Genomic DNA, 27,075 nt, shown 5'->3' on the forward strand with positions numbered 1-27,075 from the left:
CTCCATGATGCGATATATTAGTTTTCTCTTGAAACTATTTTCCATGGTAAGAGATGTACATAATCCATACCAAACTCTGCACAGTTTTTCCTAGTACTTGTTGCTTCTTGTAGTCTAAATGTAAACTAATGCTTGTTAGATTTGAACTGAGCATGAGTTAGACTAATCAGACTAGTCAGATCCTTGTCAGACTAGTATTGATCAATGTGAAGAATGTACAAAAATGACTATCTTCTTTAACACTAGGAGCATCAGGATGCACCGTTTCAAAGAAACCTGAGCAGGTGAAGGAAATACAGTACCCTGTTTAAGTTAAGGGATATTACATCCCATATCATTTCTCAGCCGAATAAGAAACTCAAAGAGTTTCATGCTGAATATAGTAGAAACTATATAAAGTTCGGCGATTCCAAGCATAAGCAAATACCTGGATACTGCAGCAACTGACCCTTAAGGTAGTGCAAGCTCCGATCACTATTCTTGATATATTAAGGGATGTAATATCCCTTAACTTAAACCAGTCATATGTTGCCGAATTGAAGACTTTGGCTCTTCATATATCTAATAACAGTACCCTGTTACTATTCAATGAGTGTATTTTCTTTTTTTAGCTCAGGTTTCTTTGAAACAGTGTGTCCTGGCAAGTTCATCATCATCACGAACCATGGGCTCACTGCCAGTTGATGTATGATACCTCCTTCACTATCTTCTTCCACCTTTTTTTTGTCCAGTGCACAGTGTCTGTAGCCCCATTCCACACCAGTCCTTTATGTCATCTATTCATTCTCTGTATGGTCTACCTCTTCTCTTTACACCATCCATAATCATCTTCTTCATGTAGCTTCCTCAGTGAGAGAGTGCAGCACCATGTCCTTCCAGTTCTCTCTATTGGTGGCTTTTCTTTTTGTTTCAGCATAGCTATGTGATCCTGTCCATGAACTTATATATTCAAGCCATGTCCTTCGTTTTTTGCCTCTTGATCCTTTTCCCATAATTTTTCCTTCTAAAACTGTTAGTATCCTCTGTCCTGCTGAACTACTCAGTACATGTCCTGCCAATCTCATCTTTCTCTGGATCATTTCCTGTAATAAAGATCTGTGTTCTCATTCTCTGGAGAACAAAGGCCATTATCTGTTGCCTTACTCTCTTCTTGAATATCCAGGTTTCACTTCTATATGTGAAAATTTGGCCACACTAATGTTTTTATCATTCTTTTCTTTGTCTCAATACTCACAGAACTTCTGAGCAGATCTCTATTTTTCCAGAATGCATCTTTAGCTATGGCTGTTCTTATTTGAATTTCTTTATCTTGCTTTCCATCTGTAGTATAGTAGGTGCTTCAGTATTTGTATTCTGTTGTATGTCCAGTTTTCATATTGTTTATGAGTATTTCTGGCTGAGATCTGTTTCTTTTGAGATTTTCATAAATTTGGTCTTTTTTTGCATTTATATCTAATCCAAATTCTTTACCTTCTTCAATTAGTAGCTGCAGTAATTTGATTAATTTGTTTCTGTTTTCTGCTATTAGAATGGTATCATCAGCATATCTAAGATTGTTGTATTTTATATCATTGATACTAATTCCTATTTTTTGTTTTTCATTTTTCATCACTGTCTCACTATAGATATTAAATAGATTTGGTGAAAGGATACAACCTTGTCTAACTCCTCTTTTTATTTTCACTACAGAAGTCTCAGAGTTAAATAGCTGCATTTTCTGTTTGGTGTAAATCATTTTTATAATCTTAGGTACATGATCTTCTATGTCTAATTTATCTAATATATTGAACATTTTATTATGTTTTACCCAGTCAAAAGTCTTCTGAAAGTCTATGAAGCATAAGTAAATGTTCCTATTTCTTTCAAGTGATCTTTCTATTAAAAATTTTAGTTCCAGGATAGCATTAATGGTTCCCATTCCTCTGATAATATCTCTTCTTAATTCACTGATTAAGGCTCTTTCAATTTGTTAACAATGGTTAAAATAATTTTAGATTTATGGGATATTAGGCTCACAGTTCTGTAATCCTCACAATTTTGTGCATTATTTTTATTTGGAATTGATGTGTAGACAGATGTAAAAACTTCAGGTAATTCTATTGTTTTATAGATATCCTAAATGGATTCCACTAAATAGTTGTTATTATTGCCAGTCAAAGCTTCCAGCAGCTCAGCCAAGATATTATTGCACCCAGGGGATTTATTATTAGGAAGTTTCTTAATTACATGTTCTATCTCTTTTCTTGTTGGTAGATCTGTTGTTACGGCGTTGTGAATCATCTATCACGTTACCATTACAATTATCATAGAGATCTGATAAGTACTCCACCCATCTTCCATTTATCTTTTCCTTATTTTTATGTTTATGATTATGTTTATGTTTATGTTTCCATCTTTGTCTTTGATGTTATTAGACTGTGTACATTTTGCTTTTCCATTAAGTTCTTTCACTTTCAGGAATGCTTCTCTGGTTTTGTTCCCATTTTGTAATTCTTTTATCTCAGTGCACTGCCTATTTATCCAGTTTTCTTTCAATCTTCTGCATAACTGTTTGATTCTTTTATCCACTGTTTTATATCTTAATATTTCTTCTTCATTTGCTCCTCTTTTCCATGTTCTTCTTTCATCGATAAGGTTGATTACTTCTCGTGTTATCCAGGTTTTTTCTTTCTTTCTTTCTTCTTGTTTATTGATGTGTTTTATAGCAGATGTCATGATAGCTGCTTATTATTCTATTCCACTGAAAGTGGTTCATTTTCGTTTTGCAACTATGCAAACAGCTTAATACCAAACATGGATGTCTTTATCTTCCTGTCCTCAATCATCCTGCAGATGTGTCCAAATAATTGCAGCTTCCATTGTATAATCTTCTGCATCAGATTTTCCTTTGGTTGTATCTTCTGATAGAGCTCTTCATTTGTGATTTTCTGTACCCATCCTATTTTTAGAATTTTCCTTAGAATCTTCAATCATCACTCCCAGATCTCTTGTCTCCCTGAAGAGATAAGTCCAAAAAAAAGCTTTAGTTTGCTCCAAATTATTTTCTACATCAGATTCTCTTTGCAGTGGACTTGCTATACAGTTCACTTGCTACCTTTTGCACTCATCCAATTCATAGACTCTTTCTATAACATGTTCTTTCAAAAGCCGATATTCATTTCACAGAATCTTTGACCATTACTCATGTCTTGCAACAATAGAGAGCGCTGTGATTATGCATGCTTCCAGTAGTCTCAGCTTTATGGGAAGACTCACTGATTTACTTTTCCATGTCTTGTCCATTACCTGTAGATACTTTTGCTTTTGTTATCAGAGATTTTATCCCTTTTTTACAGTCTAAATCATGTGTTATGTTGCTCCCTATGTATGTGAAGTTCCAAACCTCTTCCAGCTCTTGTCCACTGACCTTTATTTGTTTTTTTGTTTTTTTTTCATTCTGTTCTCTCCAAGTATCAATGTTTTTTGTTTTGTCAATTTCATTACCCATATCTCTTTCTTTCTTCACTTAACTTCAGAACTGTTCTTTCAAGTTCTGATTTATCTTCTTCAATAATGACTGTGTCATCTGCAAAATTTAAATTATTTGTTTTGCATCATGAATTGAAATTCCCCTTATATGATGCTTTATTACATCCATTGTTCTTTCCAAATTCATTATAAAGATGCTTTTGGATATTGAGCCTCCTTGTCTTGTGCCTCCTGTTGTCCAGAACCATTTTTCTATTCTCCACAATTTCTCACAGCAACCTCTGCATTATCATTGATGTTCGGCAACAGACATATCAGGCTTCTGTCCACTCCATAAGATTTGAGTTCAGCCCATGCCAATTTCTGATCTATACTGCTAAATGTTTTCTGAAAGTCAACAAAGCAGGTATAAACATTTTTACATAGCGCCTTCTCCACAATTAATCTTAAAATTAATATTTGGAGCAGAGTACTTCTGTATCTTCTAAATCCTGCTTACTCATCTTCCATATTTTCTTCCATCAGTTTCCTTATTCTTTCTGTTAATCTCATTATAAGTACTTTTCCTACATGACTCATTAGAGCAATCATTCTGTAGATTTTTTCAGTCCATTTTGCTTTCTTTTTTTGTGAATGGGTATTTGGATTGATCTTGTTCTTCCATTGTTACACAACCAGTATAGTTCATCTATGTTTACCTTGCCATCATGTTTCAGCATCTCTCCAGTGATCTCATCATTCCTGGAGCGTTTATGGTTTTTCAGATGTTTTATTGCATATCTCAGTACATCTACTGATATACTGAGGTGAATATCACCATCAAGCACAGAGCTCCCTCTGTGTTTGGGGGTGATATTTCCCTCAAATCATCAATTAACCTCTTTTAGACCTCGATATCTCCCTGTGTCTTATATAACGGATCAGATCTTCTCTCTCTTTCTTATTTCTTCTGTGTTCATCAAGATTTCACGATTTTCATTTTTTATGGTTCACCGCTTTGGGCTCCATTTCTTGTTGATATTTCCGATCATGTTATACTGATATCCTTGCACTGTTTCTCTAGCCATTTTGATTTGTCTCTTCTAACTGCTTTCTTTGCTTCACTGCATTTTGCTCCATACTGTTCTTCCATTATTTCCACAGCGATCTCACTCTTACTCTTTAATGCTCTTTTTTTCTCGAATTATCTTTAATGTCTTCTGTGAGATCCACCTCTTCTTTGGTTTCTTTTTCTATTGAACTGTTTGCTTCCCTGCTCTCGTGATTGCAGACACTACTTTGTAGTTTCTGTCCTCCAGTGCCTTTTCCATAATGTATTTCTCCCTCGAGCATTTCCTACACAATTTCTCTGTGATGTCTTCACTCAGTGTCCTTGTATCTATCTATCTATCTCTCTCTCTCTCTCTCTCTGATCACTTATCGCTTGAGTTTCAACTTGATATCGGCAATCGCTAAGCTATAATCCAATTCTGTGTCTGTTCCTTAAAATGTTTGACACTGCTGAAGTGATCTGTCCTATCTCTTTTCTTAGGAATATCATGTCTAAAATGCTCTTTTATTCATTCAAGTGCTCCCCGTCCTGCAGTCCTTTTGCTGGAATTTTGTGTTGCAAATTACCATGCCATGTTTCAACATAAATTCAAGCATTCTTGCTCCTCTTTTATTGCTTCCTCTATGTCTATATTTACCCATTATTCTTCCCACTCTTCATTGTAATTTCCAAACTTCAAATTCCAATCTCGTCCAAGAATTAGCATATCTTTCTTTGGTACTAATTTCAAGATTTCCAAGTTTCTATCGTTAGTTATTCACATCTGATGTCAGTTTGACACCACATGGTCACTCCCATACTTCATTGGGTTTGGGGCAGAGAAGCCTTTTGCTAGAAGAAGTGGTAGGGTTCACAGAATCCCTTTCCACACATAGTTGGACAATCATGAACATCCACGCCCATGGTGGGAATCGAAGCTGCAGCCTCTTGGCTGGAGGGCAAATATGCCAACCAGGCCAGCAATTGCTATACAATAACTTCCTTTAGTACTTCATGAAGTGGTTTCTGATTTTTACATCTGAAAATCTTGCGATTATTATCCTTTCATTTATTGGTTTGTACTCTAATGGTGCTGCTCTTTCTCTTTTTCTGTTTTATACTATTGCCAGACCAGACTACCTTTCATCTCTCCCGACTCTGTCAGTGCATCTCTCTGCTAATCCAAGAATTTAAAATCAGTACTGCTCCATCTCTTTGCAAAATAAGGTTTTATACTTCTTTCAGTATTTATCAATCCAATCTTGCTCATTCAGTTGGGTAAGCAGAACTAGTTTACCAGGCAAAGTCCAAGCCAATATGATATATCTTTCCTTTGCACTTCTATATTGCATCAAATTTCAATTGTGTTTTGTTTTTACAATCAGCACATCAACACTCATCTGACCAAGCTTGGTGGTTCTTTCAGCCACTCCTAACATGGGGAACAAATCATTGCAGCTGCCCACTATAGATCAGACACTGCTTTTGCCTGTTGTTCAATTGAAAGTGTTTCATTTCTTCTACCACTCATCTGAGAGGCATTCTCCTATCTCCCATCTGAGGATGTGCCCTCTAGGCATTTCAGGCTTCCTCAAGGGGCCCATGAAAGTACCTACAGAAAAGCACAATGCAGAAACCAATGAGAAAGTGACTGAAGGGAGTCTGTGAGAGAGGGATCACCTATTAAGCAGATCGCCCTCTTCTGTATATCACGGAGAATTCTTAGGGAGATTTTGGGTGCACCTTCCCTCAAATATGAGAAGAATATTCCAAAGTTAGTCAGATCTGAGACTTAGGGTTTGAAGTTGAGTGGGAGAGAAGCAGTGCTTTGTATGAAAAAAAAAAAAAAAGAACTCCAAGTGTTTTAGAGGCTGAGTATTTTTAGACTGCACAAGAAGGGAAAAACTGATCTTGAAGGAATATTGGTCATCAAGTTGGAGCAAAGAAGGATCTTGCTTGCAGGTAATAAGACAGGAAAGAGTTTTAATAGCAGTGTCATTCATTAAGTCATCTTCACCTCACTTGTGAATGATGAGGAAGTCAATATTTAAGCCATTTCTTATGGAATATCTTGAGGCTTCAATCATTTGTGTACTAAAGGGTTTTTCAATGGAGAAGAGGAATGGAGAGTATTGTCATCAGCAAAACTATGAATAGGATTTGAAGTCAGAGAGAGGGAGAGTACAGAACAGAACTCTGGGGTACTCCAGCACTGATAAAATACACAACGAATGACCACAGAGGAAACTGGCAATCCAATCATAAAGGGCAGAAGGGATAACACAAAATGGTAGCTTGTTTGGACATCCATGCTGGCAGATGAAATCAAACACCTTACAAATATCAAGGATTTATCAAATGGATTTCTCCAGGTAGTGAAAAAGATAGTGATTGATATCCTTCTACAAAAGACAATCACCTCTGTCATTACCTAGTGTTTGCTAGAATACCTTGTGAATGTAATTTGACATACTTTGGGCAGACAAGCCATTCTGTGGAAAAAAGAATTAATGAACATCAGTATTGAATACGTAAAATCTCAAAAGTCTGGTCTGGCACAACACAGTATTGACACAAAACATAGTATCCTGTAGGATGAATCTCGTATTCTCCATAAAAGCAGTTTTATATATCAGGGCCTTTTCAAAGAAAGTTGAGAAGCCCTTTTTGCATCAGCCAAACCTCAATCGGAACGAATGCCTCTCCCAAAAGTTTAAGAGGTTCTCATTTTATGTAAATATCAAAAATAGTTTTAGTATCTAGTTTATCTATATCTGGTTTCAACCTTTATTGCAGTCTCATCAGTGGAAGCCAGATTCAGAAGTGATACCAATGAGACCTCAATAAAGGTCTCATTGGTATCACTTCTGATACCAATGAGATCTTTATCTAATGAAACCAGTCTGGGTAGTGGCTCTACCCATAATGCAGAGCATTATACTTGTCTGTAAGGATATGTGCTTTGCATTATGGGATACTAAGCAAGTAATGCGAAGTCATTAGCCTCTATATACAAGTAGCCCAGTCGTGAAGTTACTTCATGTGCAAACTTTGTTTGCTTACACTTAGATAAAGGATGAAACCAAGAATATAATTTCTTGGCATCTTTAATTTATGTTACAAGATGACATTATTGTCTATAATGTACCTAAGGTCACAAAAAATTAACTTCCTAATTCCATCTCATCCTCCTCTACAATGTTATGTTATTTATGGACAGGCTTAACTTTCTACAGTGAAAAATGATTTTTCTATATACGCTGAAGTGCCATTGAATTACGGATAGGAGACTATGCAAATTCTGTAACACAACTCCTGCATTTGCACACATGTGGCCGAAACTGTGGCTATACTTAGTTGCCAGTGTTGGCTTTTCCAAGCATTTGTCATGAGAAGAATAATGGGAAAGGTGCAGGTTTCAGATGCAGAGGGGAGATTGTAGGTGCTTGACATATGGATCACTCGATCTCCGATTGTCAGTGAACTTGGATTTTCTCACACAACAGTTACAAGACTGTTCCAGGAATATGAAAATTCTGGCAAAAAAACAAGCACCAAAACAAACTGCAAAGGGCAATCAGCCATGAATGATCATTAGCCTTGCCATCTGACTCACATCATATGGACCAATAGGAGCCAGACATTATCTTGTTACCTCCCATATGAATGAGGGTTCCAACTGGAAAGTTAGTGCAAGGACTGTGCAATGTTCACTTCACCTTCTCGGCTTTGGGAGCCACTGACCTACGAGACTCCCACTTCTAGTGGCACAACACTGGGATGAATGCCTTGCCAGGGATAAACAACATCGAAACTGAATGACTGAAAATTGGCGACATGTAGCCTGAAGCGATGAATCATAATTTAAACTTCATAGCGCCGATGGAAGACTGGGGATATGGCACAAATCCCATGAAGCCAAGGATCCTGCTTGTCAAGTCAGAACTGTAAAAACTGGCAGTGGCTCAGTAATGGCCTGAGGTGTCTTCAGCTGGATATCTTTAGGGCCTTTGGTACGTGTACCAACGACTCTCAGTGAATCCTGGTACGTGAAACTCATGGCTGATCATTTACATCCATTTATGTCCATCATGCATCCCAATGGAGATGGAATCTATGAGCAAGACGACTGTTCTAAATTTAGTTTAATCCTTTATCCAAGTGTGTGCAAACAAAGTTTGCACCTGAAAGTATCTTCAGGACTGGGATAAAGTGGTACAACACCAGGCAACTCCTTGCAAAGGTGGAGCAAGCTACCAACACTCCTATCTCAGTATCTCCCATAATGCAAAACATATCTCCTTGTGGATATGTATAATTTTATGCATTAAGGGAAGGGCCAAACACAGTGCATATCTGCAAGGAGATGTGTTTTGCATTATGGGAGATACTGAGATAAGAGTGTTGGTAGCTTGCTCCACCTTTGCAAGGAGTCGCCCGGTGTTGCCCCACTTTACTCCAGTCCTGAAGATACTTTCAGGCGCAAACTTTGTTTGCACACACTTGGATAAAGGATTAAACTAAATTTATTATAGTCTGACCAAGTGAAAAATAAATTTTCAAGACAACTGTTCATTTCGCAGGTCCAGGCAGGCTATTGTTTGGTTCCCGGAGCATTCTGTTGACTTTGAAATAATGAAGTAGTCACCTAGAAGTCCTGATTTAAATCCCATTGAAATCTTTGGGATACCATCAAGTAAAGTGTTCAGGTCCATGTCCCATCGCCCCCAAAACTTGAATGAACTGTGGACAGTTCTAGAGGATGCATGGGTTGCCATGCCTGTGAATTCCTTGCTTCATCATGTGGCAGCCATTATCAAGGGCCAGAAGTGGTCCAACATATTACTAGATAGCTATCTCTAATTCAATGACACTTCGGTGTATTATTTTTGGAACTCATACTGAACAAATCAAATTAACAAAACTTACCATAAGTATCTTCTGGCAGTATTAAGAGATGTAGCAATATCTTTCATGTAGAATTCATTGTTCCTGTACATCTGGTAAAGATCATCCGATATCCTCCGGATATCAGTCATCAGCAACTTCAGGTCTTCTGAGAATTCATTTTGGAAAGGTCCAATTTCCTCTTTCATTGAGTGTGCTATTTCAGACATACTATCTTTGAAATAAGATGAAACATCATTGAGGACAGAGGAAGGGGTTTCAAGAAGAAGCTGATTAACATATTGATACCTTGCAGTAAGAGCACCCTACGTGAGGAAGAAACATGGATTACTAAAAGAAATCTAGGATAAAAAGAGACACAGTGCATATTTTGCTTTATGACAAAACAACAAAAAAATCCCATGAAAAAGAAAAAAAAATGTCCACATCCACTTCACCAACATCTGGTGCTTCAACATGAACATTAACACATCAGCATGTGGCAAACCTTATCTGCTATTAACTTACTGAAAACTGGCATCTGCTGCACTGTAGTTCATCTTAATTATCCTAATTACAGTCTGCATGATTTCTTTCCTAAGAATGGTGGAACACATGCATTGCTCAGATTTGAGATTCCATACAAGAGATTAAGAAACCTTGAATTCAAACTGTGGCAGTTGGCAGATAAGCCTGCTGCTACGTACTTTGTCAGATTATGTTTGGAGGAAGTCCCAAGAATAGTAGCATGTAGGAGCACTGCCAAAGCCATTCTTAGATTGGAGTCTTGCAAGTCATGTTCACAAAAATTTCACCCCAACTGTACTCTCTGCTCTCTAAGTTTCTAATATCACCAACTATGAAATATAACATTATCATCATCAAATTCCTTATATGTACTCTCAGGGGATATACAGGATAATTATCATAGTACTACATGAAAAAAAGTTACACCATTACTATCTTCAGATCAACAATTTTCTTCCATATTAATCTGTCAAGATTCCAATATTATCTATCTTTTAAGGTGCTCTTTACTGTATCAATCCATCTACATTTTGGTCTTCCTCTGAGATTTTTTCCTGCTACCCTGGCAACCACTTGTTTTGCTAAGCTTTCCTCTATCATTGTGTTTAAGTGACCATATCATCTGAGATTAGCTCTACTAACACATCCCTGAATGCTAACAATGGAAAGTTCTTTCCTAATATTCTCATTTTAATGTGATACTGTGAATAGATGGCCTCCTCAGCCATCTATTCACAGTACATCTACTCACTCAACTAATCTTTCTCAAAACTCTCATATTAGAGGTCTCCAATCTTTGATCAAGTGTTTTATTTTTAACCCAGCTCTCAAATCCATAAGTTAAAAATTGGTTTGGACACAATCTTGTATACAGATAATTTAGTGTTTTGACTAATTTCTTTCTGATTCCATATAAATTTATTCAGCTGACTTCCTTACCATACCAGCTTTACCAATTCTGTTGTCTTTCCATATCTAATTTACCATCTTCACTAAAAATTGTGCCTAAATAGCTGAAATGTTTTATTTGTTCTCATTCAGGAAACAGTTAATGTTTTCAATGTTTCTGCCTATTTTCGTTGTCTTAGTCTTATCATTGCTAATTTTCATACCAAATTTATTACAATACTTATTCAATTTAGGCAGGATATCTAGCAGACTTGTACTGGATTTATTCAGAAGTATAACATCATCTGCATAAAGTAAAGAGCTAAGATTAACATCACTAATTTTGATGTCAGATTTAATACTGCATTCCTTGATAACATAATCCATATAAATAATGAATAAGTAGAGATAATGTGCATCCTTGTTGCACACTGATTTTACTTCAAAACGCTACAGTTTCGTAGCATTTTGAAGAGCTTTCCTCTTGGCACTATGTCATATGTCAACCCAAGGAATTTCAGAAATGTCTATATTTTATGATTTGATTATTGTTTCTGCAGTCATGATCAAAACACATTTGCTTCAACTGAATATCTGAAATAATCCTTGCTGTAACAAGGGCCTTCATGCTTTATCCCACATAAAACCTCCAACCACTATTCAAGTAAACTACACTAGATTTCACAGTATATCTTAAAAAAAAAAAAAAAAAAAAAAAAAAAAAAAAAAAAAAAATCACCAACAAAGCAAAATAAGACTTGGCAAAGACATTTTTTTTTTTAATGTTGGGCCCATACACCAGAAGTTGATTGACCAACCTACATATAGTACATTAGTACCATATATGAGTAGTGGATTGGGAAAGGAGAAACTTGTTTACATTTGATTTAAAAGCCTGTATATTATATTCCTTGGAAAACACATCAGGGGATAACAGCAGTAGCAGGAAGGAAGGAGAATAAGAAGAAACTTGTTCTGTGGGTTTCAAGGTGTACTATGAAGGGATGTTGGACAGCAATCAGTACTAAGCCTGTTGGACCCCATGTTCCAATGGGCTTAGTACTGAGTGAGGGAATTACTGATGCTATTCCAGATGAACATTTGCCATGAAAATATTTATAGAATATGCACGTTGCAGAAACCGAACGTTGTGCGAAAGTGTGTGTGTGTGTGTGGGGGGGAAACAAGCTGGTAAGAAATAAGTCATTTATCAATCTAATTGCTCTCCTCTGTATTGAGTCATGCATTTTGAGGGAGCTCTTAGGAGCCCCACTTCAAATGCGTGAGCAGTATTAAATGGCTGGGCAGATTTGTGATTTGTATAAGGTTAATAGCTGTTCAGAGGTGAAGTAATATCTTGAGTGAAAGAAAAATTCTAGTTTTTTAGAAGTTAAAGATGCAATGGTTGTGATGTTCTTATGCTAGGAGAGGCTTGATGGCAAGGTAATTCCAAGAAGAGAAATCGCATATTGTCTGGAAATTTGAGTGTTATCAAAATAATACTGGGAGAAAATGATTCTTTTTTGTGAGAAATAAGACAGAACTGGGTTTTAATAGCATTGAAATTGACAGAGTTATCTGAGCCCCATTGGAGGATGGCTTGGAGATCAGAAGTGAGGGCAGTGGTGGTGGTGGTTAATGTTCTGTAGGTTCAGGTGAGTTGTGTAGAGCAAGTTTTATCAATTGTGAAAGGGAGGGCAATGTGCTGTCATCTGCAAAACTGTGTATTGAGTTGGAGGTCAACTGAAGTAGGTCATTGATATACAGAAGAAAGAAGGTTGGATGGTGAGAAGATAAGGAACCATCTACCATCACACATAGTGTGCGTCCAGAAAAAAAAGTTAGCAATCCAACTGCAGAAGTCCTGAGACAGTCCAAATGATGGGAGCTTGCTTAGTAAGCCTTTGAGCCAGATTTGGTCAAACGCTTTGGAGATATCATGTGTAACCACTTGAAAATTGCCAAGCTTCTCCATGGCATTTGTCCAGAGATGGGTGATCTATGTCAGTAGATCTGCTATTGATCGGCAGCAAAAGGAATCCATACTGGTGGTCGTTTATTAGCTGGGTGCCTTCGAGGTAGTGTAGGAGTTGGGATTTTATGATTTTCTCCATTACATTAGCTAGGATTAAGGTGAGTGAGATAGGGCAGTTGTTAGAAAACAGTGATTTGTCGCTCTTCTTGGAAATGGGTTAAATATAGGATAATTTTCAGGCAGTGGGATAGATACAAATGGAATAAGAGAATATATACGAGGGTGGTTTGAAAAGTTCTCGGCCTATTTATTTTTCAACATTATCTCTGTTAAGACTAATACATTTATTCCAGCGATGCTTCAGCGCCATTATCCCATCCCTGTAGTGATTCTCAGTAAGATCTGCAAAATATCCCTGTACAGCTGCAATCACCTCTTGATTCAAAGAAAAATGCTGATCAGTGAGGAAAATTTTTAGTTTTGGGAAGAGATAGAAGTCAGAGGGAGCCAAATCTGGGGAATAGGGTGGATGTTCCAACAATTCATAGTGCAGATCCCTTAATTTTCCCATTGCCAAAACACCTTTGTGAGCAGGTGCATTGTCCTGATGAAAGATGATTTTTTTCTTCTTCAAACCGGGTCTTTTCTCATGAATTTTTTCCTCTCTAGTCTGGTTAAAAAAACAGAATAATATTCTCCAGTTATTGTTTTACACTTTTCAAGATAATTAATAAACAAAATGCCTTTAGCATCGAAAACACTGATGCCATGACCTTGTCTTCTTTGGTGCTGAACAACCGGCTTCTGTCCATTGTTTTGACTGCTGTTTGGATTTTGGTGTGTAATGGTGAATCCAAGTCTCATCCATAGTAATAAATCGATGCACAAAATCAATTTTATTTATGTTAAAATGCTCCAAGCACTGTTCAGAAATTTTCATGCGAGTGCATTTTTGATCTACTGTGAGCAAGCACAGCACCCATCTTGCACAAAGCTTTTTCATTTGCAATTCTTCATGCAAAATATATCCTACTTGTTCTTTTGAAATGCCTATAGTCTCAACAATTTCACACACTTTGACTCGCCAGTCATCCAATACCATATCGTGCACTTGATCAATGATTTCTGGTGTTGTTACACTTTTTGGACGTCCTTCGCAAGGATCATCTTCAAGGTTAGTATGGCCACGATTAAACTCAGCAGCCCATTTCTTAATTGTCGAAAACAAAGGAGTAGAGTGCCCATAAACGTTTATGAATTTTGAATGAATTTATTTTGGTGTTAAACCGTTTTTAAAAATAATTTTATAACCGCACGATACTCAATTTTATCCATTTCAAGGGATACAGACAACACGTTTGTTTGAGACAGCTGTATAAAACAAACTACTTGATAGAATTACTTGCAATTTCACATGGATGCTTATGACAGATGTACCAACTTGGAAAAAAAAAATTGTGCCAATAGTGTTGCCATCTGCACAAATTTTTTGGAAGGGAATTGGTGAGGAGGAGATCTATGGTGTTTGGGAGTTGGGCAAAAAAGGATGCCAACTTTGCTGGAAGATGAGGATACTATAGAAATGATGTGATTATGAAAGGAAAGGTTTGGAATAAGACTCATTCTGAGAAGAGAAATCTGGTCATGATTGAGTTAAGCATTATCAAAAATAAGTAGAGAAGATCTAAGGTCTTTATTGCACAAAAAAAAAATAGGTCATTGATATACAGAAGAAAGAAGGTTGGATGGTGATAAGACGGTGTGATGGTTCCAGAAAACTGCTTTGAAAGCACTGAAGGTGACTAGGTTGTTTTCACCCCACTGAAGATACTGTGGAGATCAATGTTCAGGGCACTTATTACAGATGATCATGAGGCTTGAGAAGTTTATTTATTTTTTATTATTATTACGTGACACCTCCAAGGAGTCCAAAGACTCATCAAGGGAGGGTACCTACTCAATTCTGTCTCCACCAACTACATCATCTACACTAATGCCATCTACTGCCCACTAACACCAGTAGTATTTTCACAGGCAATCACAAACTTTTGAATTCCTCCCATAGCAGAAATCGAACCCACTTCCTTTTGGTTGGAGAGCAGATACGCTAACCACTCAGCCAACCAGGCTGGCAAAAACTGCAAAGAGTGTAACTCTCTCCGCTTCAAAACATTGATAGTTAATTTGCTCGTTTAAGTATTGAAAGTGCTTGTTGTTTACATAGGAAGGTTGGAGAGTGCTACCATCAGGAAAGCTATGAATAGGTTTGAAGTCAGCGAGAGCAGTCCATATATATGTATCAGGAAGGGAGTGGATGAAATAACAAAGCCCTGAAAGACACCTACATTAATAGGAAAGTGTGAAGAGAGAACATCGTCTACCATTATATGGTGAAAGTGTTCTGAAAAAAAATTGGCAATCCAAATACAAAGGCAGTTTTATTATGGTAATTTGTTGAGAAGCCTTCAATGCCAGAACATATCAAATGCCATGGAAATGTCAAGTACAACAGTACAGGTTTCTCTAAACCTTTCCATAGCACCTGTGGATCTAGTATAGATTGGTGAAATACATACTGGTGGTCACAAATTAGCTGAAAGTTCTCAGGTGTCAAAAAAAAAAGTTGACTTGGTAACCTTCTCCATTATTTTGGATAAAACTGATGTGAGAGCAATAGGTTGATAGCCTGATGGTAGAACGTTTATCACCTTTATTTTGCCTGTCCGTAAAATAAGAGATAAAAGCAAGCCATCAAAAGTAATTATGAATGTCATCATCAGCCTTTTTTTTTTTACTTAACCTGGAGGCCCACCAATTATTGGTGATTACCAGTATGGATTATACCATTCTCACTCCACAGTAGGTCTCACAACCCACCATACCTGCCTTTCAAGTAATGGAAAAGTTTAGAAAAACTCATGACTCCCTGGAGGTCTCTCTTAATAATAATATTACATAAAAATGTATTATTATTAAGAGAGACCTCCAGGGAGTCGGAAACTCATCGAGGGAGGCCACATACTACACACACCAGCTATCATACTTATTCTTGAATTCATTCACACTGCTTGCACTCACAACATCCAATGGCGATCCATTCCAATCATGAGAGCTAGAGAGAAAAATCTAGCCCTCACACCCTTCTTGGCAGCCTTCATTCTTAGCTTCCAAGGATGCCCTCCTGTCTTTTTTTCCTACCCTCCATAAATTGAAAAATTCCATCAACTGAAATCCTATATGACCCTTTCAGAAGTTTGTAAGTCTCAATCATATCATCATCTCTCTTTCTCGTGTTTGCTAGTGTCTGCAGTCTACAAATTCTCAATCTGTCTTCATAATCAGTATTCCACAATCCTGATTATGAAGACATTATCATTTTTAACACTCTCCTTTGTACTCCCTCCAATATATCAGAATCACAACAGAAACCAGGAGACCAGACCTGCACACAATAGTCCAAGTGAGGTCTTATCAAGGCCTTGTAAAGAGGCAAAATAACATCCTTATCTTTACATGTGAACATTCGTTTCAGCAGTGCAATTATCTTTTGAGTTTTATTTGCAATCTTTGCCACATGGCCAGTAAACTTCAACTTCCTATCTATTAACACCCCAAGGTCCCTAGCCTCATCAGTTTCTTCTAGCCTAATCCCACCAATATAATATGACATTGGATATCTAATCATGCCGAAGTGACTGACTTTACATTTACTGACATTGAACTGATGCCCATTTTCCCATGCTCACAATTCCAGCCTATTCAAATCATTCTGCAAAGACTGCATATCAGCAGCAATCCTGATTACCCTACCTATCATTGCATCATCAGCAAATAACTGTATGTCACTTGTCAAATCCTTCCCAATATCATTAATGTATAGATTGAATAACAGTGGATCAAGCACTGATCCTTGTGGTACGCCACTTGTTACCTTAAACCTTGCAGACTCAGATCCCCCATATACCACTTTTTGGTATCTGTCAGTCAGCCATCCTTTTATCCATGCTAATATTGTATAACCCAAACCTATTTTCTCCATTTATGCAGCAGCCTGTCATGCTGTATTCTGTCAAAAGCCTTAGCAAAATCCAAAAAGTATCATGGTGTATCCATTCCCCTTGTCTAGTTGAATGGTAACATTGTTATAGAATGTGAGAAAGTTGCTAAAACATGACCTTCCCTTAGTAAACCTATGTTGTTCATTGCAAAGTAGATATTCACTGTCAACCCATTTCTGAATGTGGCCCTAACCAAAATCCTCACTACCACTCCTGAGATACTAATTGGTCGATAGTTGGATACATCGGTCTTTGCACCATCCTTGTGCAATGGAATTACCATACATTCCTTCCATTCCTGCAGAGTCTTACCTGTTCTGAGACTCATATTAAACATCCTGGTCAAAGGAAAGGCCAGTTCAGTTGAACACTCTTTTATTACACTTGCTGATATTCCATCACTCCCTATTGCTGAATTTTTATTCAGTTTGTGCCACAGCTCTAATACCTCGGCCTCACACACCTGCATTTCTTCATCTATTCATCTATTTCCAGAGGTAACAGTGAGCTCAATGTTGCATTCACCAGGTTGATAGCTTTTAACGAAATGGGCACTCATTAACTGAACAACCTCTTCTGCATCATTATAAATTTCAAACAAATTAAATTGCAGTACATTTTTGGCAAAAGTTACAAATTTCTAAGGAATTAATGTACAGTGCTTACAGAAAACTGTCGAGAGACATTTCACATCCTGAACTGCGATGCAGATCTCACAATGTCGTACCATGCTTAACACCAAGTGATTCAGGAGGCAAACTGCCCACTCCTCCTTCAGAGCAAGGATAAGGCCTTGTTTCTTGTTTAGAAGGAAATTTCGAACAGCAATGCATCTCCTTATTGCATCCTAAACATGTTCTATGGGGGGTTGAGATCCGAGAAGCATGCTGGCCACTCGATTCAGTCAATATCCTCAGTCTTCAGAAGTGTTTCTACTGGTTGTGTATGATATGATGTGGCATTGTCATCCATAAAATGAATCCTTTGCCTACAGCACCAAGAATCAAATGACATGATATTGAAGAACTTGGTTGTAATATCGTTCACCAGTCACAGTCCCTTTTTCCAGCACTTGTAGCTCAGTGTAACTATTAAGCATAATATTTCCCCATATCATGACCCCCAGCATCGGCGTATCTAACTCTTTCAAAAACATCCTTGTGATGGTAAGCAGTATCCTCCGATTCTAGACAACAGTTGAACTGTTGTCTAGAATCGGAGGAAAGACTCATCTGTAAATCGGAGGAAAGTGACTCATCTGTAAAGAGTACATTAACCCATTGGTGTCTTGTCCAATTTTTATGAATACAACATGACTGAAAACGTTCTGTATGATGAGCTGTGGATAAAGGGACACAGACAACGGGTGTATAGGCCTATTTGTCGCAGATATCTTGCCAGAGTTTTTTGATACATCTGCATGCCTATTCTTGAATGAAGCTGATTTGCAAGCTGACCTGCCATGGTGTGTCAATTATGTTTTGCTGTTATGAACAAACTGTCTTCATGCTCCATGGTAGAGTGAGAGCATCCTTTTAGCCAACCTCTGGAACACATTCCATTGGTTTGAAATGCTACCCAGAGCCTAGATATAACATTGTGTGAGATTCCAAACTCTCTTGCAGTATGAGTAATTCCAAACTCTCCTGTGGCCTTCTTCCAGCTTTCCAATAATTCTTCCCTGAAATCATCTAGATGATGTCTTGAGACATTACAAGACATCCCAGTTTGAGTTTGCAACTTTATTCCTTTATGAAAAGAGCACTAATCAAACAATAATTTGATTAGTGCTGTGTTTTGCTTTCTATCATGCTCAATGCTACCCCATGACTCCTTTGCAATTCGAAAATTTTAATGTATATTCGCTTTCCACTGGAAATCGTCAGTTATACAAATGGCCACAAGCTGATTTGTCTGAATTACAGTTGTAATCTTCAGAAACAGTGTTCATCCTTAGGTTTTGGACACTAGTGTAGTTACTCCTGATACTTCCAAGGCATTTATTTGATCGAGTCTGACCTAGTGACCCTCTTACCAAGTTACCATTTTGTGGTTGCACACTTGCCCTTTGTGACTGGGTATCCAGTTTCCTCTCTGGCCATTCACTGTGTATCATGGTGGATAGTTTCCTCTGTTAGATTTCTCTGTCGCTGCTAGGTGAAGGAAGGGACTCTGTACTAATATATTAATTTACTGTTCTTCTTTATATTGTAAAAACCATTTAATGCTGAAGTGAATCAAGCTTCAAGATCGAATCACTTGGGCATTACAAGGATGAACCAACAAACACCTGCCTAACAATGTCCGATGCTATCCAGAACAGGGCATTCCACTTTATTAGATGATTCTCCCTTCTCCCCCTAAACTCCTTTCTCAAGTTGGGTGAAGTTAATCAAGTGATCAATGCTATCAAAACATAATCCTCTCTTATTCAAGGACTTCCTTCACCCTTTTGATTTTATTCCAATCTCTAGTCAAGATTGATTTTCTCTTCTTGGTTTGATTTCACATATCTATAGCCTACTAAGCCGCCAATAAACTTGTGTCCTCCTTTGTTCAAAATGCCACTTCTCACCTGCACAAATCTCAGAACAGGGCAATCCACTTTAGCAGATGGCTCTCTCTCTCTCCCCCCCCCCATAGACACTTAGTTCCTATGAAGGGAATTTATGAGAGCATCTATGAGCTTTCTGAGACACTATTTCTGCATTGTCTGTTTTTTAATGTATTTTAATTATGAGTATTTTCATGGGCACTAATCTGCTGAGCTGAGCACCACCACTCCTCTATATACAAAAATGAGTAGCTGACAACACAGTCGAACACAATTTTTGCTGACTTTTATATGAGACTTGTTTTTTACTAATTTGGGTGTGTGCTGATTTCAAATATCAAACCCATTTTTCTCTATCACGTCACATTTTTCCTCTATGGCATTTTCTTTTTGCTAATTTGTTAAGTTTTTGATAGTTTTAAGGAGGCAGTACTATTTAGAGGATCAAAAAAATCGATTTTTTAATATTATTTTCTGAAAGTATGTACTTTTAAAAATCTGTTCCTAACTTTTTATCAAGAAATTCGAAAAATTCCCAAAGATATAGCCTATTATTCAAAGTGGTGCGCAGATCAGAATCGGAACGTTCACCGCTCTCGCTTGTTAGTAAATGAATAAATGCGTAAGAACCTGCAACGGCACGTACTGGTGCTTTGAATGCAAGAGAGGCCGATAATTAGATACATAACTACTTAACAATATTCATTAAAAATTACAAGAATATTTATAAAAAAATAACAATTTTACTTACACATGAGTTTCAGGAAATAAATTTTTGTTTGTAGCAATTTCTGCTGTGTGTTCTGTTTTGGCAATCCCTTTGAATACTCCAACAGTACTCGGCCATCATGTGAGAATCCCATCTTCCTTGGTACCGATCTTCCATAGTTTTTAAGTCTTGATGAAATCTTTTGCCTTGTTCATCGCTTACAGCACCTAAATTCTCGGGAATCTATCAAGATGACTGTATAGGAAATGAAGCTTTATGCTCATGTTGGAAAGGCACTGGAAATTTTCAAGCATTGTTTCCACTAGATCTTTGTAATTGCACACTTTTTTGTTTCCAAGAAAATTATTCGCAACCATCGTAAATGAAGTCCAGGCCTCTTTCTCAATTTCATTCATAGAGTTGATGAAATTTGGGTCTTTCATTAAAGTTCTAATTTGCGGTCCATCAAATACACCGGCTTTAATTTTTTCATAACTAAGTCGTGGAAATTTTTCACATATGTATTGGAAACAGTCACCTTGTAAATCTAAAGCTTTAACATACTGCTTCATAAGACCTAGTTTGATGTGTAGAGGTGGAAAAATGATTTTTTCTCTGTCGATTAAAGGTTGATTTATAACATTCTGTTCTCCAACATTTAAGGATATTCTAAGAGGCCAATGTTTTTGACTCCAGTGTTGTTTCGTTTGATTATCCCAGAAGCATAGAAAACACGGAAACTTTGTATATCCTCTTTGAAAGCCAAGTAAAAAGTTCACCATTTTAAGATCCACACAGATGATCCAGTTATGGTCTGTATATTTTAATAACTTCAGAACCTTTTTAATGTCCTCATATGTTTCCTTTAAGTGGACTGAATAGCCAATAGGAATTGAGCCATATAAATTCCCATTGTGTAGTAAGACACACTTGAGACTTCTGCTTGAACTGCCAATAAATAAACGCCACTCATTTGGATGATATTGTACAACTCATTTCAGTTAGTAAACCTGACACATTGTTACAGTAAACAAACCCACACTCGTGTTTAAAATATTGTACAAGATTACTTTCCCTGCTACGATAAAAAGTTATCTTCGTATCTCGCTCCAGTAAGTTTTTTTCATTTAATCTTGAAGCTAACAATTCCGATGATTCCTTTGATAGGCCCAAATCTCTTACTAAGTCATTCAATTCCGCTTGAGTAAAACGTTGCGGTCCAGAACTAGAAATTAAATTTTCATTGTCTAAATCAACTTCCGGGTCTTGCTCCTCAAGAACATCTGGCATATCCCGATCATGCTCGTTCTCAAGTAAAGGAAGTCCTTTATAAATTGGCATGGCTATTTCATCGGAATGAGCAACTGGCCGAATTGCTGAGTCGAGATTTGGATACACAATTTTTTTCTTATTCTTCTTATTATAACCAGAAGTCTGAACTAAACAAAAATAGCAATCATCTACGTGATTTTTCGGTTCACACCAAATCTTTGGAATGCCGAAAGCTAATTTTTGGCATTTTCCCTTGCTCCACTGTCGTAAATTTTCTACACATGACTTACACACCTTATTTGGAGCCCATGAACTGTCCTGATCTGCAAGTTTTATGTCAAAGTATGCAAAGTACACTTTCTTAATGAAATCAGTGATATTTGTCCTTTAACTGGGAACAGTAAAGCTGCCACAAATGTAGCAGAAGGAATCTACACTATTGACACAATTTTGAGTAGTAGACATCATGTATTTTCTTCACTGCCGACTAACATACAATTAACAAAACAAAAAAAAACAGAGACTTTACTGAAACGTTATAAGTGCTCATCATACTTTCACGATCGGTTAATGATTGACTGATTTCGATCTTTTTTTGTCCGCTATGACGCATATAGCATTCATTTGTTTTAGGCAGTTGTCATCGCCTACTTTTCATCACCTAAATGTATTAGGTTGGTTATCAGCCTCTCTCACATTCAAAGCGCCAATACGTGCGTAGCAGGTTCTTACGCATTTATTCGTTTACTAACAAGCAAGAGCGGTGAACGTTCCGATTCTGATCTGCGCACCGCTTTGAATAATAGGCTATATCTTCGGGAATTTTTCGAATTTCTTGATAAAAAGTTAGGAACAGATTTTTAAAAGTACGTACTTTCAGAAAATAATATTAAAAAATCGATTTTTTTGATCCTCTAAATAGTACTGCCTCCTTAAAACTATCAAAAACTTACAAATTAGCAAAAAGAAAATGCCATAGAAGAAAAACCTGACGTGATAGAGAAAAATGGGTTCAATATTTGAAATCAGTGCACCCAAATTAGTAAAAAACAAGTGTCAGATCATAATCAGCAAAAAAAAAAAATTTTTTTTGTTGGCCAGTGTAATCAATATGTAATATCCATATATAGTTCAGCTCCCAAACAATAACAAGATAAGGCAGAGTAAAAGGATTATGAATATGTTGGCAGAAATGTCTGAAGAGAAAGGAGTGCAGTTTGTGATTGTGTGGAATGAGTTTGAAGGATGAATGGAATTGCATAGGAGTGATGGACTTTGAATAGTTTGATGTGAATCATCTGGGGAGGAAAGGAGCATAATGAGCATGTAAGAAGCAATGCAGAAGAGTAAGGAAGGAGGGATTGAAGTGGTGTTTATGAATGAAGAAGTGGATAGATTGTAGAGAATAAGAGAACAAGTACACAAGACAGATAGGGAAACAGGGGAGACCTAAAGTGAACAGGGAAACATAGCATGAGAAAGTACTGTGTTCAAAGAGGAAGTGAAAGTGTGAGTAGACAAGAAAGGAATAGGATGGCCTGAGATGTAGGGGGGGGGGGCAGCTGCATTTGAACAGGGCACAGGATGGATAATGACAGGAAGGAAAGGTTCTAAGAAGGCATGGAGAAGTCACATCTAATAAGTGGTATCAGTGGAACTTGTTATAGATCCAGAAATGAACTGTTGTGTTTGCATATGAATGATTAGAAGTATTAGAAACAAAGAGAACAAAACTGTTGCATTGATTGAGTTTATTCACCCAATATTGTTGGAATAAGTGAAACATGGCTAGATGAGGATAACATCCTGATAGGAATAGAGATGGAAAACAGCAAGCCACCTCCTTTTTATCATTTTTTGTTATTACAAAAAAAATCATGTCCTTTCATCTCTTTTCCTGTGAGGATGTTATCCTCATCCAACCATGTTTCACTTATTCCAACAATTTTTGGATGAATAAATTCAATCAATGCAACAGTTTCATTCCCCTTGTTCCTGATAATTTATTGTGCAAGGTAGAAATGCATAGGGAAAATAGTAGCAATGGTTTTGAGGCAGTAGGGTGTGAGATAGAAATGAACAGAATGAAATACTTAGTTGAATGTTGCTATAGACCTGATAATGTGAAGGGTGGTGACTATGAGATGTATAAGCAAATTAACCAAGTAAATAGAAACAGGGTGATCATTATAGCTGATTGTAATTATAGTATTGGAATGAAGAGGTAGCATCTGAAAGTAAAGGAAATTAATTTCAAGTTTTTGAGAGACAACCAGAACTCCGTAGCTCAGTCAGTATAGACAAAACCCTGGGTTCGATTCCTTTCATGAGGAACCTTTATCTGTCTCTTTCGACTAAAGGTAAGTTAGTCTGTCTCATACAGAGATAGGGTTTTTTCACCCAGAAACTAAGGTTTTTCGTCTCCCAGAACAGGCAAACCGGCCCCATGAACACACATGGATTACAGTCATGAATACATCCCGCCATATGCCAGTCCCGAGCCAAGATTAAAATTGGGGGATTGGGGAAAGCAATGGTGAACTACCCTGTAAAAATCTCACCAGGAATACTTTGTGGACAATGTCTACAAAATTACCTATGGTCGGAAACGACTGAAAGGGAAAATCAGATCACAAAGAAGCCACATTAGGCAGTTTGTAACAGATGGTATGTGAGGATCAAGTATCTTGGATAAGATCAACTTATCAGAGGATGTCATTATAAATAAATTGTCAAATCTCTTTGCTGGTGAGAGTGACCATGATGTGATTACTTGGGTGGTTGCCAGCCATGTTAGGACTTTTGTGAGGAAATGATATATGTGGAACCACAAGGCTGATGATTATGAAAAGTTCAGGAAACAGCTTGCTGCTGTCACATGGAATGAGGAGTTGGGTGAAAAGGAGATCAGTGTTGCTTGGGTGATATTCAAAAATTATCTAGTAGAAGCAATGTCTAAATGTATTCTGAGAATCAGAAGATTAAATAAAGTAGTGAAATCGATGAATGCAAAGATTAAGCATGCAGTACAGAGGAAAAAAGCATTATGGAGGCAACATGAGTGGTAATAATCAGATACATGAGAAGTTCAAGGAACAGGCAAGGAGAATGACTTGGTTCATAAATTAGCAAAAGTAAATATAAGTAGCAGTTAGGCATTCAGCATGATGTAGCTATCAGAAAAAAGAATGATTATAGAATCATAACATGGATTGAAGAAAATGCTGAAAGGAGAACTGCTGCTACAGAGGATATAGGTCAGATATTCAATGAGCAGTTCATAAAGGTATTTCATCCTTATGAATGTGACATCACGCAGAGTTTGAGAGCAATGGAAGGGAGGGGAGGGGGAGAAGGAGAGACTGACTGTGAGTGAATTTAACAAACTCAATGTTTAATAAGGATGCGGGACTTGATGACCTGTCATCACATGCTTTGAGGGAACGTGCCAGGAAGTTCACATCTACCTTGGCATATGTGTTTAATGTGCATCTTACATTGGTTCCAGTATGAAAGAAAGATTGCACTGCTTCATAAAGGAGGTGGTAAAACTCAACCTTGAAATTATAGGCCAGTCTGTGTATCAGGCTGTGATTAAAGTGTTGTAGAGGTTAGCAAAAACCAACATCCAGATTTCATTTGACAACACAGTATTCTCTTTGATGGACAGCACAAGTGTTAAAGGAAGGTCATATTTTAGTAATCTGCATACCTACTACAATAAGGTGATAGGTGCATTGGACAAGGAGGTAGATACACAGTAGTATACTTAGATGTTACAAAGGCTTGATAGATTATCACATGATAAGTAGATAATTAAACTAGAATGCATGGAGTTGGATATTAGATTAGTTCATTGGACTGGAGATAAATATCAGCAAGTTATGTATGGGGAGCAGTATCCCAGAAGAGGAAATTCAGTAGTGGTGTGCCTGAAAAAGGTCTTTTATAGAGCTACTGCTGTTTAACCTGCATGTTAATAATATTGCAAAAATGTGTGAATGGAGATAATCAGTTGTTTGCAGATGATGAAAAGTTTGGAAGAACTATGAGAAGTAGAGCAGATGTTGTAGTTTTACAAGAGGACTTAAATAGACTGTGTGAATAGACAAAGGAGTGGGATTACCAATTCCATGCTGCAAAGTATAATTTGTTAAAATTTGGAAAACAAAGATGGGATGTAATGCATATAATTTGTGGGAATATATTGGAGAGGTGGAGGAAATAAGAGATCTGGCTGTGATGGTGGATATGGATCTAAAATTTAGATGATACATATCCAAAATTGTGAGGACAACACAACAAATTCTGGCACTGATGCAGAGGTACACTGACTTGTAGAAATAGGGAGATTCTAGTTCCATTGCAGGATGAAGAAGTATTGGAAAGGGGAATTGACTAAGGTAGTTTCTGGAATGTCGAGAATGAAGAATGGCTGATAAGATGCAATTTACAGAGTTTGGTGGATAGGAGGGGGAGGGGTGAGCTAGTAAGGAGTTCTTATCAGATAAATATTGAAGTTTTTCACAGAATGGTGACAGAACAAGAGGTCATCCCTGCAAGCTGTATACAGGGTGTGAGCAAAGAAGTGAGAAGCAGGTTTTTTGTATGGAGAGTAGTGAATTATTGGAATGCATTGCCAGAGAATGTTGTCTGCATCTGCAGAAATTTGAATGTATTTAAGGTATGGTATGATGGGCCTTTGACTCCATGAAGGCTTAGGGAATAATAATAATAACAAACTTCTCATTCTCCTCTTTCATTCTGTCTGCCTTTGTTCTTTGGAACAACCTTTCCGATATAATTTTCCCCAATGAATATCACCCAATACAATATACAGCTCTTCAAGAAACACATTAACAGATTATTTCTTCCTCCCAAATCACTTAACCCACATATGCACACAGCAGGACAAGAAGATTATATGTTTTATGACCTCTCATATGTGTGTGTGTTTTTCAGAGATTGTAACTGACTGGATGAGCAACAAGACATCTATAATCAAAAGAGGTCCATGTGATGTGTGATTTCCCATTAAACATTTTCAGCTTTCTAAGAGCTAAGACTGAAGACTTGCAAATAAATAAACTCCCTGTTCCAACTAAATAAAGGAACTTTTCAAACAACATGCAATCAAATTAATTAGTATCTTAGACTGTTTGTGGTAATACAGATAAATTCATACATGCATCTTTATATTTTTTTTACAGATCAAAAACAGGATTTAAATGAGGCAGACAAGAGGATTACCCATTAAAATTCTTGCTTTACAATTGAAAAGCAAAATTTTTATGAGCAGAAAGAATACATTATTGTTATTAATAAGTAGTATTTTGCTGCCTGTGCAACGTGCCTAAATATTGATCATTTCATTCATTTATTTTTATCACTTCAAAAAAATATTTGTGTAATCAATTAGAATCAAAATAACAGCACACATTTTACCACTATCATTAAGCCACAAATTACATCTACTCACGGTGAAACATGCATGCTTCTTTGCCACATAGGTAAAATCTGTTATTTCCATGGAAACATGTCATATTTGTCTATTGTCCCAAATCATACTTTATCATCATATACTTTATCTCAAAAAATTACAAGAAGTAGATGTTTCCTTTTCTGAAATACAATTTGGGATGAATTTCTTAGCAGCCTGTTACTATATCAATTTATCAAAAATATATTTGTGAATGCACACTCATC

The 27,075-nt window shown here is 37.0% G+C and overlaps 1 protein-coding gene across 1 annotated transcript in view; it reads right to left on the minus strand.

Moving 5' to 3' along the window:
* Apoltp (Apolipoprotein lipid transfer particle) overlaps positions 1-27,075 on the minus strand; it is a 175,295-nt gene that overhangs the window by 59,252 nt on the left and 88,968 nt on the right. Inside the window, exon 24 of the mRNA XM_090401346.1 lies at positions 9,428-9,711. Coding sequence (XP_090257472.1) covers positions 9,428-9,711 — 284 coding nt within the window. The remainder of the gene's footprint in view (positions 1-9,427; positions 9,712-27,075) is intronic.

This window comes from Typopeltis vanoorti, chromosome 12 (genome assembly GCF_054136105.1).
Source record: "Typopeltis vanoorti isolate ZY-2024b chromosome 12, IOZ_Tvanoo_1.0, whole genome shotgun sequence".
Lineage (NCBI taxonomy): Eukaryota > Metazoa > Arthropoda > Arachnida > Uropygi > Thelyphonidae > Typopeltis > Typopeltis vanoorti.